Here is an 18,686-nt window from a genome sequence, read left to right on the forward strand (position 1 = left end):
AGTGAGTTTTTGCCTCATATGTTCCTCAAATGTATTGGAACATATGAGGTTATAATATGGCGGGGATATTTGTATGCGTTCCTGAATGCACCGCGTCACGTGAGGGAGGTGATGGAGAGCGAGAGACGTGCCTTCCTGTTGTTGTTGTCGTTCCACAAGTTCCCAAAAAAGAAATAATTGAACCTAACGAAGCGGCTGGCTCTTACAACATCAACGTTTCAATATACCTGCTGTATTAGAGCACATTAGGGACCAGTGCTATTTTGTGTTTTATCCAGCAATGACTACTGAGCTAAAATTGACAGTCAGCTTTATCATATTTTCATTTTACACCCTCATCACTCTACAGCGCTATGTTTTCACAGATTAAATAAAGCCTGTATGTAAGACATGTTAGCCACGCATCGACAGTAGTCTTAATTAATAGAAACATAGCCCTCCGCAGGGCTAACTTTACGTGAGCGAGTGACAGTAACGTTAATCTTATTTATTAGCGCTGAGAAGTGTACTGCTTTAAGATGGAGGCTGTTTACTAACACCGCTGACTCTCATTTCGCATCTAGTTCAACATACATGTGATATCAATGAGACGCATCTGTTTACTAACACCACTGACTTTGTCATTTCGCATCTAGTTCAACATACATGTGATATCTATGAGACGCATCAGATGCTACCTGCTATCACTGTAGCATCATGCGGGCTAGTTTTTAGCAACATCGGCGTAGTTTGTAGCTGTTGTCGGCTGCAGAAAGGTTTTTTGTAATTTTTTATTGCTTCTTCCTCTACGCATGTGACATCAGCACGTTGTCCCGCATTGAAAGTAGTCCGGGCAAAACATGATGCTTAGAGCTGGCAAAATTAAACAATTCCTCGAGGTGAATAAAATTACTCGGATCAGTTTTTAAACTCGAGTTGCTCGAGTATTCGTTTCAGTTCTAGTTTCATTGCCGTAAGCGATGATTTGACATTGTTGGAAACGTCTCATTTTTAAAGCAACTCTTGTTTTTCAAAGTAGCCAATGAGTTAAATGAGTTTTTTCTAATCCCCTTTACAACCATTCTTCAGATTCCAACTCAGCTCGAAGGCCCGACGGTTGCCATGTCGACCTCATCGCTACGGCGACAAGTGAAGAACATCGTCCACAACTATTCAGAGGCTGAAATCAAGGTTCTCTCATGCCTTGTCTTGCAACTATTTCCACTTTTTTTTTTTTTTTTTTAAGACCCACATCCCCTTTTTGTGTGCACGATGTCCAACAGCCCGTTTCATTTCCCCCCACCGCACCGATGGCACAATGTCTGTTGCTAATTTAATATTTGTTTGAAGCAATCTTTCTCCCCTTCCCTCTCATTATATGTTGCATGACCTAACATAACCACATTAAGCCTTCATTAATTTGCATCCTCCAACTCTTTTTCCTGATTGCTTCCATCAACGCTCATAACAATACCTTGAGGTTGACCTAAAATGACCGGACTGGTAAATGTGATTTCATTGAAGAATTTCTCTTGTTTAGGTTAGAGAAGCGACATCCAATGACCCATGGGGACCCAGCAGCTCTCTGATGTCAGAGATCGCCGATCTGACCTACAATGTCGTGGCCTTCTCTGAAATTATGAGCATGGTGTGGAAGCGCCTCAATGACCACGGCAAGAACTGGAGACATGTCTACAAGGTGCCTTACTTAACATACTTTTTAAATTGTTTAGAAATAAAGAAACCGAAGAGAGAAAGAACATCTTGTGCAAATTCTTTACCAAATGGAAACAACACAGAATTGAGTTTTCTGATGTGTAAAAGTGGCAGAAGCCAGTATTTCCAGCAAGTGGTCGCCCAACATGGGGGCAGACATTTTATCAATGCAGATACTATTTTAGCCAATCAAATGCGAATATCCTATATTGCCTGCCCTTCTGCATTATGTTGTTAATACCCTGTGTTACATGCACCTTGTGTATGAGTAAAAATGACATCACGAAATTGCTGCAACCGTAAGCAGTGTCGTTTTTTGTTTGTTTGTTTGTTTTTTTGTTTGTTTGTTTAAAGATTTTTTTTTGTCCCATGATTACAGGTCTAAGAAATTTGCAACTTGCATACTTAAACTCTTAAACCAACCATTTCCCACATGGTCATTTAAACTAGGTGTTGCCGGTCCCTTCAACACATTGGCTGCCATGGAGGTACAACTGATTTTGACTGGCAGGGGCCGGAAGCAAACAAACAATGTTTTTTGATTTACTTTTTTTTTTTTTTTTTCCCTCCCATGTTAAAAAAAAAAAGAAAGAAAAAGAGGGATACAGTATATATATTATTTGTTATTTTTAATAATTATTTATTTATTATTATTAATTAATATTGTTATTATTAATTATTTGTTTAAAATTTAATTTTGCTTGTCTATTTTTTGTTTTGGCTTTTTTTTTTTCATTTTAGAATTAAAAAAAAAAAAACTGAAAAACTTCTGTTCCATTTTCCATTTAATTTGAAAACATTTCAAATTTTAAAAAGGCTAAACCGCACCTATTGTAATCTCTTTTATCTGTTTTAATTTTGTTTTTAATCAAAGAAAATAACGAAAAATATAATAATTATTCCCTGATATCGAACTGAAACTTGATCATTCGATGCAAGCCATATGAGTTTAAATGGATTTGACCAATCCGTTTTTTTGTTTTGTTTGCCAGGCCATGACTTTAATGGAGTATCTGATCAAGACGGGTTCTGAGCGGGTCGCCCAGCAATGTCGAGAAAACATTTACGCAGTCCAGACCCTCAAGGATTTTCAATACATCGACAGGGACGGCAAAGACCAGGTAACAACAACCACAATGGGTTTTAGATAATAAAAAACAAAAACAGTCAAAAGCATGCTGGAACGAAATGCATATCAGCAAATCTCACAAAGCTAGCCATAAAAATAAAATAGTGCTTTTATGGGATAACAATGGCTGGAATTTTTACAAGCACTTACAGAAACTCTGCAATGTGGGTCAATAAACAGATTTTATTAAGTATTTGATACGGTGGTACTTTGATTTCATTTCAATTTATTCTGTGGCCAAGCTCATAATTTTCAAATCCATTTTCCATACTGAATTAACTGAAATGTATGCCGAAAACCACACCAAAAGTGTTTTTTTCATACAAACAATAATCCAGATGCAAAATATTAATATATGTAGTATATGTATGTAATATACTGTATGTAAAACCACACAAAAAAATGTATGAAAATAGTTTTCAAAAATACCAAATAAGTTTAACATGGTAGACGACGAAAGCAGCGAAACATATGATACGCTAGCCTTGCCTCCATCAGTTTTCTAATAGAATTGTTCGAGAAAAGTTTTCTTTGCTTGTGGTTTACAAATATACAGTGTATTACAAAAGAAAACCCGCCCGTCTCATCAGACCATAGGACATGGTTCCAGTAATCCATGTGCTTTGTTCACACGTCTTCAGCAAAATGTTTTCGGGCTTTCTTGTGTACCGTCTTCAGAAGAGGCTTCCTCCTGGGGTGACAGCCATGCACGCCAATTTGATGTAGAGTGTGGCGTATGGTCTGGGTACGAACAGGCTGATTTCCCCACCTCTTCAATCTGCAGCAATGCTGACAGCACTCCTGTAACGAGTCACGTGACATTTTGGAGGGAAAATGATAAGCAGTCCTCAATTTGGACATTTATGGATGCACGTAGTTTCTAAGGGGTGTACTCACTTTTGTTGCCGGGGGGTAGGATAATATTGGCTATATTTTGAGTTATTTTGAGGGGAAAATAAATGAACTCTATTATATAAGCTGCACACAGACTACTTTTCATTGTGTCAAAATGTCATTTTGTCAGTGTTGTCCCATGAAAAGATATACTTAAATATCTGCAGAAATGCGAGGGATGTACTCACTTTTGTGATACACTGTATACTAGTATATATATATATATATATATATATATATATATATATATATTTTTTTTTAGAACAGCTGGCCTTGATTGTCACCAAATGTCACCATCAACTAGTGCTGCAACGATTACCGTTATCGATTAACTCGAGTAATTCGATTAGAAAAAGCTTTGATTCAAGTTTTGCTGCTTCGAGGATTCATTTAATTAGAATGGCAATGTAATGGTTTGTTTAGAAAGTTTGCATTGTTTTTTTATTGATTTGGGTGGATACACGGCCCTCAGTGGCAACAGTGGGTATGACGTAACTCGTCTAACGGCTAAATCAAAATGCTTACCTGTTAAGGCCAACGTAAGGTAATAAGTTTTTGTTTGAGCTGATATGTTTGTTTATGCATTCGTAATTTAGTTTGAAGTATATTCAGAATTTCTTTTTTCGGGGAATATGTGTTTGAACTATTTAAGAGCTTTGTAAACGATAGCATTTTATAGCGTTTAAGCTAGCGGAGGTTTGCTATGCAAGTTAATCAATTGTTCCTTCGTTGTACTTAGATCCTCATTTAATTTTTTTATACCGTTTCAGACTAAGCTCAGATATTTAAATTTTTAAATGCATTCATTGCTCTTATGAACTGAAAGTTCAGTTCTGCATAGTTTGAAGAAACACTCAGGAATTTTATTTTGTATTCGCATTTAATTCTCTTTTAAAGCATGAACACTTGTTTCCAAAGGTGTGTGAAATTTCCGATTCTTAGATTATTCGCGATTCGGCCGCTGAAGAGTCGAGAATGATTCACAAACATCCATATTCTGATTATTTAAAAATGCTAAGTAAAGCGGTAAAACTAAAACACGGTCAGCGCGGTCTTTGGGACGCAATAAGGAACAGACCGAGAGTAAACTTCCACAACTCATGCCGCTAGATAAAAAAACCGCCGGCAGCCACTACAAACTTCGCCCACGCTGCTACAAACTATGCCCACATACATAATGCTATGGTAGATATCACATGTATATAGAACTAGATGCAAAATGACAGACTTGCCGGCGTTAGTAAACAGCCGCCATTTTAAAGCAGTAGACTTCTCAGGAAGGCTGTGTTGTAGCGAACCTAATTAACTTTTTATCTAAAATACTCCTAAATCGGCAAAATCTTGACTTGACTCTATCTTTAAATGATGAAACCGTTTTAAAAGTTTCACATGTCGAAAGTAGACAGAAGGGAAATTATGGAATAACGGAGCAATTTTAACAACGTGTTGATTCACAACATTAAATTAATTGCATGTAGTTTAAAGCTGCTGATACAGAATGGGGACTTGAGTATTTAATGTTTTGAATTTACTGTTCTGTTAACTTGATAGTGAAATAGTCATTTATTTAAGCCTGAGAGGATTTTTGTACTATTTTTGTAACTAATGTACGAAACAATACTAGCAGCTAATAGCGTTTCTTTGTTTCTTTTGTTTTACATCTCAACTTTATTCTGCAGGGCATTGAAAATGTTTAATTCGACTCCACGATTATTTGAACTAAATAATCAATAGATTAATCGATAGCTGCAGCCCTACACTTAACCTCATGCAGCCTTGTTGTGTTCATGATTTGACAATAGCAATTAGATAAATAAGGAACAACTTTTTTTGCAAGTTTATCCTTTTGATCACTAGTAACGGCTAGATAAACAGCTGTCTTCTACTCCTAAGAAAATGCTAACATTAGTTTGCATTTGCAACCCTGCTATAACATATTTGCAACTCATAAAACACTAACTTATATAAAACACCTACGCACTGTAGTAGGAGTGGGAACCTCTTGGTACGTCGCGATACGATACGATTTGCGTTACAAAGCTCACGATAACGATTTGACGATATGGCGATACGATGATTACTCATACCTTGGTCAGGAAATCATTCTAGGATATTCTACAAACAAATAATAAACAGAAAAACAAGCTTCTGCTGTGAATTGGAATCAGTTTATCACTAGTAGACGTCCAATCCATTTGAACTGGGAACTTAAAACGGATTGAACATCTATGGCCGTCAGTGGCAGCCAATGCCAGGCAATGCGGTACCATAATTTCCCGAATATAAGGCGAACCCGTGTATAATGCGCACCCCAAATTTACTTGTAAAATCTTGGGAACATTATTGTACCCGTTTATAGACCCTACCCACGTGACGTCACAACTCCGCTCTCCTGAATGGTACCGCCCACTTGTCCGTCAAAACATAGTGTTAACCTGTTACGGCTACGTACATTTCTCCTATTTACGGCGTGTTTTTCTGCTCCTTAACATTAATAATCAAAATGGGGAAGGCGTGTGTGGCTGTTGGTTGCACTAACAGAGAAGATGGAAGGAGAGACTTGAAGTTTTACCGTATTCCGAGGGATCCAAAGAGGAGAGCAAAATGGACGGCTGCAATTCGACGTGAAAACTGGGCACCAAAAAATCACCACAGACTATGTAGTAGTCATTTTATATCCGGTAAGATGCATTTAAGATATACTTAGAGGGTTTTGGGCTGACAAATAACCACAATTAAGATCATTGCGAGGCTAATCGCCGACAACATACGACGTAGTACGACATAGTTTCAAATTCAAGATGTTTGTGACTTCCCTTTCTTCCACCATCGTTATTTTTTGAATAATATTTAGCTGGTACCAAGTGAAAGAAACTGGCCTCGTCTACGGGGCTGACAAATAACCACAATTAAGATCATTGCTAGGCTAATCGCCGACAACATACACGTATGTATGTAGTGAGAGTGCTATCGCTAAACCATATAAACATTAAAAGCCTTAACTCCATTGACAAACGACATGAAATACATTAGACTTGACAGTGGATGTTAGCAATAACAAAAGATTTTGAATTGAAAATTTCGTAACTCACCTTTCCAAGCACAAGATAGATTCCTGCCGAATTTTCGTGGACGAGGACCTGTTTCACCCAACCAGCAACGAAGTATTTATAAGCCTCCAAGCTCTTGAAGTTTTTCAAATTTTCGTGGGAATAGGCTGATTTTGTGTGGACAAGATAATTGTAAATATCAGCGTAGCAGATGTCAGGCAGACAGGGCGAAGACAGTGGGTCGAAAAACATCGATTTGGGCATCAAATATGGATCTGGCGACTGTATAGAACGAAGCTTTTCCACATAACGCCTTTTATGCAACACATCCAGTGAGTTTACGGCATCAGAAAGCACCGGGTCTTCCATGAAATGCATTTTAAATTCCTCGATCAATTGAAAACAATGCTAATACAGAGACAAAATGACGGACAAGTGGGCGGAACCACACAGCGAGCACGTGGTTTTGTGACGTCGGTGGGTAGGGTTTATAACGCGCACCCTAATTTTGGCACCAATAAATAGAAGAATACAAGAAAACAGAGCTTGTGTACAGATACAGAAATGTCATTTCACTGACTGGTGAAACGCAGCACAAGCATAGCACATTGGTAGTTCAAAACATTACCATAAACTAGAGCAGGGCGGTAAACCGAAAATTTACCGTCACCGAAATTCTTAACGATGACCGACGTAATTTTGACCATGTCGGTAAATTCGGTAAATTAATAAAACAAGAAAATATAGTCTTTTCATCCCGCTTTGATTGTGTTGTTCGTCTATGTTCATTCCCCTTTAAGAAAGCAGTGAATATGCTTACGTAGGGAGTCACGTGATCATCAGGAAGCCAATCAAACAAAAGCCCGGTAAGCTAACGCTAGCAGCTAACGCTACAAGCAAAACGTGATGGAGTGTGGCTTAAGGGAGGTTCACCAAACTTTCAACCGACATTTAGTAGACTCTTGGTGGCATCCAGACGGGCTTTCACCCACTGTCCTCCTTTGTTCTCACGATTTCCGGAGATGGTGCTTTCAGTGCTTTCTACTGGTAGCGAGGCTAACGCTAGCTAGCGGCTAACGCTACAAATGAACGTTATGGAGTCGGATAGCGGCTCTAACATTGTCGAAACGGCTGAACTTAATGAGTGGATTGGGCACGGACTGCATCTAGCAATTACTATGTGGCGGTATTTTGTATCTGTCTGTGTGTGATTCCTCTGATAGCTTTTGTGATGGTAAAGCATTCAGCATAAAGTACAATCCAACGGCAAAACTTATAATGACCGAGAAATGGCCCCAGCTATTTTTATTGTGCGTGCATTTATTAAAAAATGCACTGGGGGGGAAAAAACCCTTAAACCATAAAGTAAACACTTGTATTTAATAATTATGTCACAGCAGCCATTAACAATGAGTTGTCTTTTTGAAGTGTACTGTTCAAGCTGCAAGTCATTTGTGTTACAATTACATGTTTGCACAGGCATATTGATTTTGACAATGTACATTGTTCAAGTCATACACGCTGTTATAAATGTTCATACTTGAATTCTTATTGCTTACAATACATTTTTATAAACTTAATGTTTAGACTGCATGTACAGTTGTTAAATACAGTATATCAAATTGAATGCTGGTAAATAAATCAACAAGAAATAGTTAATCTGTATTTCATGCATTGATTCAGATTTTCAAATTATATAACAGTCCGCTTGGGCGAATTTATCGGCATTTATCGTTATCGAGATAAATCTGCTCAATTTATCGGGATACATGTTTAAGGCCATATCGCCCAGCCCTACCATAAACTGACAGTATTTACGGTAATAATATGATTTGACAACTTCTCCAACTTACCAGAATCTAGGAGAAAACAAAACAGATGTGACTTTTCTTTTAAAGGCTGCTGTATAACTTGCTCATTTCATCATGATGAATAAATGTTCCTTCCATGGATTGATACAGTAAAATAAAAGTGGGGACTGACGTCGGAAATGGAAAAAGCGCATCGCTGTGGACTGTAACAAGAGGAACTATTGTTAATTGGGTTTGAGTTTCCCGAGGGACAGATATAGTTGACGGACACAGGAAGTCTGTGTTGTATTATGTTTGTTATGGTCCGAGTTGCCGAGTTGCAATAAACGTTGACTCAAATGAGTTCAAGAAACTAAATTCTGTGCTTTATGAAGAGTGAAAAAAGCAGGATTTAACACAGACGAAATCATTCGACCAATCAGAGTGAAGTATTACCGAAACAAGTATTACAGAAACAAAATGGTAATGTCATGCAACGTAATGGTCTGCAACGGATCGCCGCATACGTTTTCTTCAACACAACATGGCCGTGTCAATTTAAAAAAATCTGTCTTTATATATATATATATTAGAGCTGGGAATCTTTGGGCACCTAACGATTCGATTACGATTACGATTCAGAGGCTCCGATTCGATTATAAAACGATTATTGATGCACCCCACTCCCTTTTTTTTTTTTTTTTAATTTTATTTTTTTTAAATTTGTTTTGTACATTAGTTCCAAAATTGTTCAAAAATCCTCTCAGGCTAAACCAAACTACTATTTGAGTATCAAGTTAACATATAGCAGTAAACAAATATACAAAAATAACAGTAAATAAAAAACTCCAGTCCCCATTCTATATCAGCAGCTTTAAACTACTTTCAATTAATTTAATGTTGTGAATCAACCGTTAAAGTTGTTAAAATTGCTCCCGTTATTCCATAATTTCTCTTTTGTCTACTTTCAACATGTAAAAGTTTTAAAACTATTTTAAAGATAGATTCAAGTCAATATTTTACCGATTTAGGAGTATTTTAGATAAAAAGTTAATTAGGTTCGCTTGGAAGGTTCGCAACAACAGCCTTGCAGGGAAGTGTACTGCTTTAAGATGGCGGCCGTTACTAACGCCTGCATCTAGTTTTTTGTAGATGTGCTGGTAACGATACCGAAGCTATAATGCATCTAGTCCTATATAAATGATATCTACCGTAACATAATGTGGCTTGTAGCAGCTTTTCGGCAGCAGTCAGGTATGTTTTTTTTTTTTTTTATTATCTCGTGGCATGAGTTGAGCTAGAGCCGTGAGTTGAGCATTGGCGTTACCCGAGGGACCGGGTAATGAGAAGCATGATGTTTAGCTACTCTCGCTCCGTCCCTAATTGCGTACCAAAGACCGCGCGGCGCGCGAGTGTGTCATACTTCTGCTTTACTTGGCATATTTCAATAATCGGAATTTGGATGTTTGTGAATCGTTCTCGAATCTTCCACGGCCGAATCGCGAATAATCTAAGAATCGGAAATTTTGCACACCTCTAATATATATATATTTCTGTCTCCATCCATGTACCCATGTATAACGCGCACCCATGATTTTACAAGTTGATTATGGGGGGGGGGGTGCGTTATATTCGGGAAATTACGGTAATTTTAGGCTATTTAAGGTCATTTTCCTGTTCATTTTCAGTTACTTCTTGTTGATTTTGGGGTATTTTACGGGTCACTTCCTGTTCATTTTGAGTTACAGAACAGGAAGTGACCTGGGAATCAGCCAAATGAATAGGCAGTGACTCAAACTCAACAGGAAATGATATGTAAATGCTCTGAAAATTGGACAGAATGACTGTGAATGCTGTGGTTTCGAATGAATGAACAAACGTTCCCAGATTCGACATCATGCACCGTCAATGCAGCCTTAACTGAGACACTATTATAGTGAAAGATTTTGGTAGCAACTTGTTGGTTCCTTTTTATTTATGTTTTTTAGACATTGACACATTTTTAAAACTATATCTCGATTCTTGGCAGGAGCATATCGATAACCTTTTGTTATACAAAGTATCCCGATATATCACGATTTCGATATTGTGTCACACCCATACACTGTAGTATAAATCATTGCAAAACTTCAATTTTGTCATGGCTTTTCCAGGGTGTGAATGTGCGCGAAAAAGCCAAACAGCTGGTGACCCTGCTGAAAGACGAAGAACGACTAAGAGAGGAGCGGATCCACGCCCTCAAAACCAAAGAGAAGATGGCACAGACTTCCAGTGGTAAGACTGTTTTGTTTTTTATCAAGGTGGTGATCTCACCACCCCGTCAACACACTCATCTCTTCACATAGCTTCTTCGGCACCCTCAGCACCCAACCTCGGGGGCAGCCTGTCGCTGGGGTCCCACTCCGGCGGCGCAGACCCCGAGCAGGCGTGGCCGCAGAGTTCCGGAGAGGAAGACCTGCAGCTCCAACTGGCTCTGGCCATGAGCAAAGAAGAAGCCGAGCAGGTAACGCAAACCCACCGAGTGGAGAAGAGAAACTAATAATACTTTGCTCTGCAGTTTCAATTTATGCTAGCAACATTGAGTGGTGCTAAGCGACACGTACACCTAGCTTTGCTCTCACCATGTGACCCCTGACCTCCCTCAGACTAGCAAGGACCCTCTGGAGGATGCAGAGATCCGCTATGCAATCACACTCAGCAAAGAGATGCTCCAAGAGGTTAGGGGGCAGTCGGCGCATCCAGCCATCTTGTCTTTCTTTCGGCTGGAACTTACAATATTGTCCAATCAAGACGACTAATTTATAGTTTACATTTGTCACGTGTCATACTCAGACTGCAGTAATACTGTTTGAGGTTCTTTCACACCTATGGTTCGGTTTCTCTGGTTCACATCAGTTTGGTCCATTTTCCCCTCGGTTTGGTTTTGTTTTACAATATAGAGGAAAAAAAGTAACCACTTGACTTTTCTCATGTCATTTTTTCCTCAAACAGATATGAACAGTAGAGATGTGCGAAATTTCCGATTCTTAGATTATGGTAAATGGTGTTATACTCTCGATTCGGCTGTGGAAGACTCGAGAACGATTCACATTGAAATTCTGATTATTGAAATAGGCCAAGTAAAGCGGAACTAAAACACAGTCAGCGCGGTCTTAGGGACGCAATGAGGAGCGGACCGAGAATAAACATCATGGTAACTCACAGCTCTGGCTCAACGCATGCCACTAGATAAAAAAAAAAAAAGAAATACTTGACTGCGGCCGACAGCCGCTACAAACTATGCCCACATAATGCTACGGTAGATATCACTTGTATAAAGAACTAGATAAGAATGACAGATTCGGCGGTGTTAGCAGCACATGTATAGAAAACTAGATGCGAAATGACTGACTCGCCGGCGTTAGTAAACAGCCGCCATCTTAAATTAGTAGACTTCTCTGGAAGGCTGTTGTAGCGAACGTTCCGTGCGAACCTACCGGTAATTAACTTTTTATCTAAAATACTCCTAAATCGGCAAAATTTTGACTTGAAACTATCTTAAAATGATGAAACAGTTTTAAAACGTTCACATGTCAAAAGTAGACAGAAGGGAAATTATCGAATAATGGGAGCAATTTGAACTTTAACGGTTGATTCACAACAGTAAAACAATTGAATGTAGTTTAAAGCTGCTGACACAAAATGGGGACTTGAGTATTTTATTTACTGTTTTGAACTGTTAACTTGATACCTTAATAGTTGATTTAAGCCTGAGAGGAATTTTTGTAACAAATGTAAGAAACATTAAAAACAGCAAATAGCTGGGGGGGGGTGCATCAATAACCGAATCGTAGCCTCTGAATCGTAATCGAATTGTTAGGTGCCCCAAGATTCCCACCTCTAATGAACAGTGTGCAGAAAGGTTATCTAGGGCTGCCACAAAAGATTATTTTGACAGTTGACTACTCACCAATTATTTTTGCGATTCCTAGTCGACCATTCGTCTCATAAAAATCATCTTTTTAGTTTTTATTCATTAACGTTTAATAAAACGTTCGATAAATTAATAAGAGAACAATATTTTTTTCTCTAGCTGACATTGACAGACGTCAAATTGATTACATATTTATCACCATCAATGACAGCCAACGTGTAAAGAGGCTGGAAAAAAGTGGATTCGGGCACCTCAGTTCTGATGAACTATCAAAATAGTTGACTTATTTGATAATCGAGGCAGCCTTAAGTCTTAACTCTTTACAAGTCAGCTGTAAATACATCACCATTATACCTTAAATACACCAAGCACAGTTAGTTTAAAACTGTTCATTTGATCTGTGACCAAAGTTCATACTGTTCTACATTAACACCTGACTAAACAGACCACACCAAAGGGGAAAGTGAGCTAGACTTTGACTTTAAAAGGCCAAGTACAGAAATGTATCATCTTTACCTCATCACGTATTTAATTATTTAGAATCTAATCAGTCATGGAATTTGCATGCCAAACATCTATTATATCCCGTTTTAACCACAAGTGGCCTATGAACAATGATTCTCCTTTCCTTTGATGAACTTTGGGCTTGATATGAGATCTCTCCTACTGACACCTCACTTCTGTTATTGTTATATGTTGCTTCTTTATGACACAACATGTACAGTTTCAGTATTTCTTTCTCAAGCTTTGATTAAGATAAAATATAATTCCACGATCCTCATATGGTGTCTGCTGATCCTTTGTTTGATTAGTTCCATGGTCTGCTTCCTCCAAAAAAGCCCCCTAGTTGATCATTATCCAGAAAGTGCTGTTCATGCAGGACTTCAAACTGTAAGGCAGATGGGTCAGCATGTGCTTATGTTTGTGAACAGACCAGTCTTTTGAAACATAATAAAGGAAACTGTAAGGATCTATTTGTTTAAATGAGCTTTTTATGAACTGTCCCTACATAATAGACCGCGGTTAATCTTACTTTACCCCAGGGGCCTTTTTTAAAAGACTGTCATTGTTAGTAACTTATGGATGACTTTGCTTATGACTGTGTGTGTGATTGGCAGGAGGAACGACTGCGCAGAGGCGACGACTTGCGACTGCAGATGGCCATTGAAGAGAGCAAGAGGGAGAAGGCCAAGCCAGAAGAGGTTTGCGTCATGCTCACGGCACCATCTGCTTTTCACAAGTGGTTCTTCATGTTTATGAGGATCTCCACTTGGAGCTGGAGAAATATACAAGGCTGTCTCTGTCTGTGTTTGCAAATGGCAATGATCTCTGGAATAAAATCAGCAGGTCAACCACTGCACGCGAATGCAAATTGAAGTTTGTCAGACCCAAACAGACCTGTTTAAGCTCTGTGAAGCTTTTTTGCTGTAGAAAAGGCGCATGCGCATTTATAAGTACAAAGGCGCTGTGTTTGCGCAGTACTCACATTTGAGTAATCAAACATTTGTCAGCAGTGCTGATAATGTGCTGGGAATCCATGTCAAAGTAATATCTCCCTGTGGATAAATGGGCCTTTTGTATTGGTTTAAGGAGGGATGTCCCGAGCACAATTGTTGCATGTCTGTTTTAAGCAGTGTTGTTAATAACGGCGTTATTTTTGTCAGTAGTGAGTAATCTAATAATTTTCCCATCTTTGCAACGGCGTTACTGACGATGTGAACGCGTGCGTAACTACAATTTGGTTGTATGAGAGTCACTGAGAAAGCAGAGCTGTAGAGGGGAGTAGGGAATTGGGTTGTGACGCTTTTGCAAACGTGATGTTGACTTGGAGCGTTAGCAGAGCATTCGCTTTCTCGCTGGCATCAGTCTTTTGCGTGGCGAGCGTCTATGGTTGGGAATCTCTGGCATGAAGCCGATTGGATATGTATCTAGATACACAGGTTACGAGTCGGTTAAAAAACGATACATTTTTAAGGCCGAGCGATTCGATAGTTTAAGAACAATACAGTTCGATACAGAGTGAAAACGCTCCGATAGTAAACATTTGTTGTGTGTGTGCGTACAGTATTTTAAACATTTAAAAAAAAAGATTAAAGATTAAACAACAAAATTTCATACCAATGTTATGTTTTATTTTTTTATGAAAAAAAAAAAAAGCTTACTATATGACCGTCATTTTGTTGGATGGGATTGATAATAAATAAAACTCCAATGACAGTCAACAATAAAGTGCAGTAATTTAATTACTGTATTTCCTGGTGTTTTGAACATAATAGGTAAGTAATTTAAATGCAACTTTCAACGTAAACATCTTACAAGCAAAAAATATTAATTATATGCAGCAGCTCTAGAAAAAAAAGAATTAATACTGTTAGTGTTATCATAAATAAAAAATGATGCTTTACCACTGGTATAACTGGGGGAATAAAAACATGGTGTTTTAGACAGACAGGTCTATAATCATTACTTTAACCTTATACACAGCAAAGTCATTCACTTATGCCTGTGCTTCCACATTTTTTTATTCCTCATCACTATATTGAGGAAGATCAACTGATCCCCATGTTCATGTTTAAGTAGACTACGTTCCGTGGAAACAATATGCCGACCTTTCCACCATTGTAGTGGGTTATTTTTTAGGGTTAAAAACTCACGATCTCTGTACCGCTTCACACTTCACACTAGCTCTGTCCCATGCGAACAAATCTGGCTGCTTTCGTCACTTCAAAGTCTGACTTTTGTTTTCCGGGGTGCGTTGAAAATGAATCGCTGCACGTCGCTGGCGTGGTGCGCAAACTGTCCATTGTTTTAGCATGTTGCTTCGTTGCCACTACTAGTTTCATTTTGGGCTGTGAAGAAAACGCTAAGGAGCGTGCATTACAGTGGTTTTGTTAGCTCTCGCGTTGTTATGACACGCCCGTGATGATCGGGTTATGACGGCGACTAGTAGCGGTTCTGCCGAAATGAATGGGAAGTTGAGGCAACCACGACGGCGGTCACAATCTAAGTGCGCTGTGTGGTGAATGACACAAGCGCAGCATGTGAGGTAAAAGCTAAATTATTATCATATTATGCAATGCATTAAACTAGGCATTAGAAGCTGATTCTTGTGCTCGCAATAGCCGAATTCTATCTCTACTATCGGTTCATTGACTATTGGCTAATTACCGTCGAATGGTAACTTTACTATCGATACAGCTGTATCTCTCACCTGTAAAACCGGATATCCAGTCGTATCGGTTTATCGTTCTCAAGCTTAGCGTCATGTTAAACTCTCGGGTAACTTTTTTTTTTCCCCAGTTCATGGCGTTCAGGTGAGTACAGTTAATAAAATAATGGACTGTTTTCCTGTTCAGTATGCATTATCATCTGGTGGACATTGTCCCTGTAGATGCTACAAGATAATTGTTTTTGTTTATTAAGAAAAATAGTCATTTGCCCGAAACTTTTCTTGAATGACGTATCCATAAACCTTGAGTGTTTTTTTTTTTTTTTTTTTTTTTTAAATCAAAACACCCAGAGCAAACATGGAAGAGGGAAGAGATTCAGAGCCTCACCTGTATATGGCGGAAAACACAGACAAGACTGAAAAAGCAGTTTCTGCTCTTGCACTCCTCTTTTAAAGAAACTGCTGTATTTTAAGCCAAGACTGAAAAAGCAGTTTCTGCTCTTGCACTCCTCTTTTAAAGAAACTGCTGTATTTTAAGCCAAAATAACTCTTGTGTCTGATAGAACAATAAGTCTATATGCTGCCATAGCAGATTCATGGCGCATTAAGCCCCTGAACTATTTTTAATTTGTCCGTTTTACCCTGGAAACCCCCGTTTACAGACGTCTCGCAACCGTTTTTGTTTCAACCCAGCCATAAAAAGCTCAGTAATTATATCTATTATTCAAAATGCCTAATATTGAGTTTAAAAAATAAACTAAAAAATTATACACTCGCATATTTAAAACTTATAAACAAATTACGTCACAACGAAAAAATGGTGTTTGTAAAGTCACGGATATCTACCTCTTAACTCGCTTAATTGTATTTTTTTTTTTGTTACTGTCGCATTTTCGCCGATATGTTAGATGATAAGTAATCGATCCAAACAAAGAAAAATTGGGGAAAAAAAGAACATATCGACCACTCCTTGACGGCTGCGATTTCTGCATCTTGACCCTTGTTATATTACTATGTTTCACCCCTAAAATCCCCACAAAATCCGGCTTTGGCCATTCACATCTGTGTCTGTGTCTTGACACTCGATGATACATGCTACATAGAGTTTTTGGATCGAAACAAGGCAAGTATGGGATAATATCTCATTAAAATCATTGCGTCTTTAATTCTGCTCTCGCGTGCTCTCGTCTCCAGTTAGGGTTTTGCTGTTTAATGAACTTTTTTTTTTTTTAAATGCCCTCCCGTTCTAAATTTTTCTTCCCCCAGAAAATTTAGATTTTAAGCTTTCCAATGATGTATCACACATGCATATAGGAGAATTTTGAAATTTGGTCAAATTGGGGGTCTCAGAGCGGAACTTCAAGTCACCTGAGTGTTTTCCGCCATATATATTGGGGGGGTGAGTGACGGTACACACAAGTCACGGTTCCGTACGTACCTCTGTATGGGGATCACGGTTTGGTGCGGGTTCAGTACAACAGGAGAAACCATAAGGCATTTTTTGTCCTAGCATTTGAAAGTACACTTTTATATAGGTGAAATCTAAGAAAATATAAAAAGGGTGACCTATGGATTTTTTGTTTTTTTTTTCTTAATGAAAAAGACTGCAATTCAATCACTTCATATAAACATATTTGATGTGAAAGACGACATAGAATGGATCGTGTAATAACGTGTAGAACATGAAAAGTAACGACAGTTACTTAGTCGAGTCACTAATTATTCTTACGTTGAGGTAACAGTTAATAACTCAATTTTTGGGAAATGTAATTTTTTAACTAATTTTTTAAAGTAAGATTAACGACACTGGTTTTGAGTTACCTAATTTTGAAGCTCTGCTGATACATAGTCCTGGTCCGTCCCGTTTTAATCAAAATTGACTTTTTTTGAGCTTTTAATCGTGTGGTCATTACCACATTAAAAACACATCCAGAGCGGTTTTCTGAACCATTCACGTATCACCTAAAGGTTAAATTATTGCAAAAATGTGCTTTAGAATGATGATATATGTCTGAAAAAGAGGCAATACCCATCTTTAAGAAATTAGTATCCTGTAGACTAGTCGTGCTGGAGTTTTATGTGGTGAAGTAGTTGAAAATGGGACGTTTTATATGATGACCAAATATTTTTGTGTGCTTGACAGAGTGCTCTAATGGAGTTGAGTGCTGTGGACCCTTGGGGGGCCCCTGCTGCCGCCGCCGCCGCTCCCACACCCACCGTAGGCTCAGCCGGTCCTTCCCCTCCGCCAACACTTCCCATCGCCACTTCAGGCCCGTGGGCAGCACCTGCCGCAGACCCATGGGGTGTGGCCTCACCCACTTCCCCTACCAGCGCTGACCCCTGGGGCGGAGGGCCGCCGCCAACCATAGCTCCTCCTCCGGACCCGTGGGGCGAGACATCCAACAAAGTTAACAATGTGGATCCCTGGGGAAGCTCAGGTAGGCAACAGTAAATCTTTCCCTACTCGCCCCTGTCATTACCGCTCATGCTGCCATTTCTTGTCATTGACTCACATGCTTTCAGCTTAATGTCGAAGAAAGCATGCTTGTTAAAATACATTCTCCTTCTGTGTCTGAAGCAGGAAATAAAACTTTTCCAGTTTCTCAAGCAGGGTGCTCTAACAATTTCTTTAAAAATTACAATACACAAAATAGCAGACCACCAGTGTGTCACGTGAGAGCCTCTAATTAAGAAACTAGCTTCCTGCTTTCTCCTTATAGTGTATTTGTACTAGGGCTGAGCAACTAATGGCTTGAAATGTCATAGCCCAGCCCTAATTTGTATCTGTAAGGTGTTGTGTTAACATTCCCCTCACCCCTTGCATCTCCCCTCCCTCCCTCCCTGTAGCTGTGACACCCCCCAGTGTCGACCCCTGGGGCCCCACAATGCCACCCAGCACTTCCTCCTCAGGGGGGCCCATAGACCCCTGGGCGAAGGACGTGCTTGTCCCCGCCTCTGACCCAATCACCTCCGACATCTGGAACGACTCTGCCAATCACACTAACGGCACAGGTACATGCGCAACGTTCAAGTACTACCGGACGTT

General features: G+C 39.1%; 1 protein-coding gene across 3 annotated transcripts in view; it reads left to right on the forward strand.

Annotated features, from left to right (window-relative positions):
- epn1a (epsin 1a) overlaps positions 1-18,686 on the forward strand; it is a 39,515-nt gene that overhangs the window by 11,638 nt on the left and 9,191 nt on the right. The window contains exons 3-11 of one of the 3 annotated variants that reach the window (XM_057834003.1): positions 1,069-1,170; positions 1,520-1,678; positions 2,688-2,816; positions 10,712-10,832; positions 10,904-11,061; positions 11,204-11,275; positions 13,590-13,673; positions 17,784-18,078; positions 18,488-18,652. In XM_057834003.1, coding sequence (XP_057689986.1) covers positions 1,102-1,170; positions 1,520-1,678; positions 2,688-2,816; positions 10,712-10,832; positions 10,904-11,061; positions 11,204-11,275; positions 13,590-13,673; positions 17,784-18,078; positions 18,488-18,652 — 1,252 coding nt within the window. In that variant the 5' untranslated portion in view covers positions 1,069-1,101. The remainder of the gene's footprint in view (positions 1-1,068; positions 1,171-1,519; positions 1,679-2,687; positions 2,817-10,711; positions 10,833-10,903; positions 11,062-11,203; positions 11,276-13,589; positions 13,674-17,783; positions 18,079-18,487; positions 18,653-18,686) is intronic. The other 2 variants (XM_057834004.1, XM_057834005.1) reach the window with 2 other exon arrangements.

Source organism: Corythoichthys intestinalis, chromosome 4, assembly GCF_030265065.1.
Source record: "Corythoichthys intestinalis isolate RoL2023-P3 chromosome 4, ASM3026506v1, whole genome shotgun sequence".
In the NCBI taxonomy this organism is placed as follows: domain Eukaryota; kingdom Metazoa; phylum Chordata; class Actinopteri; order Syngnathiformes; family Syngnathidae; genus Corythoichthys; species Corythoichthys intestinalis.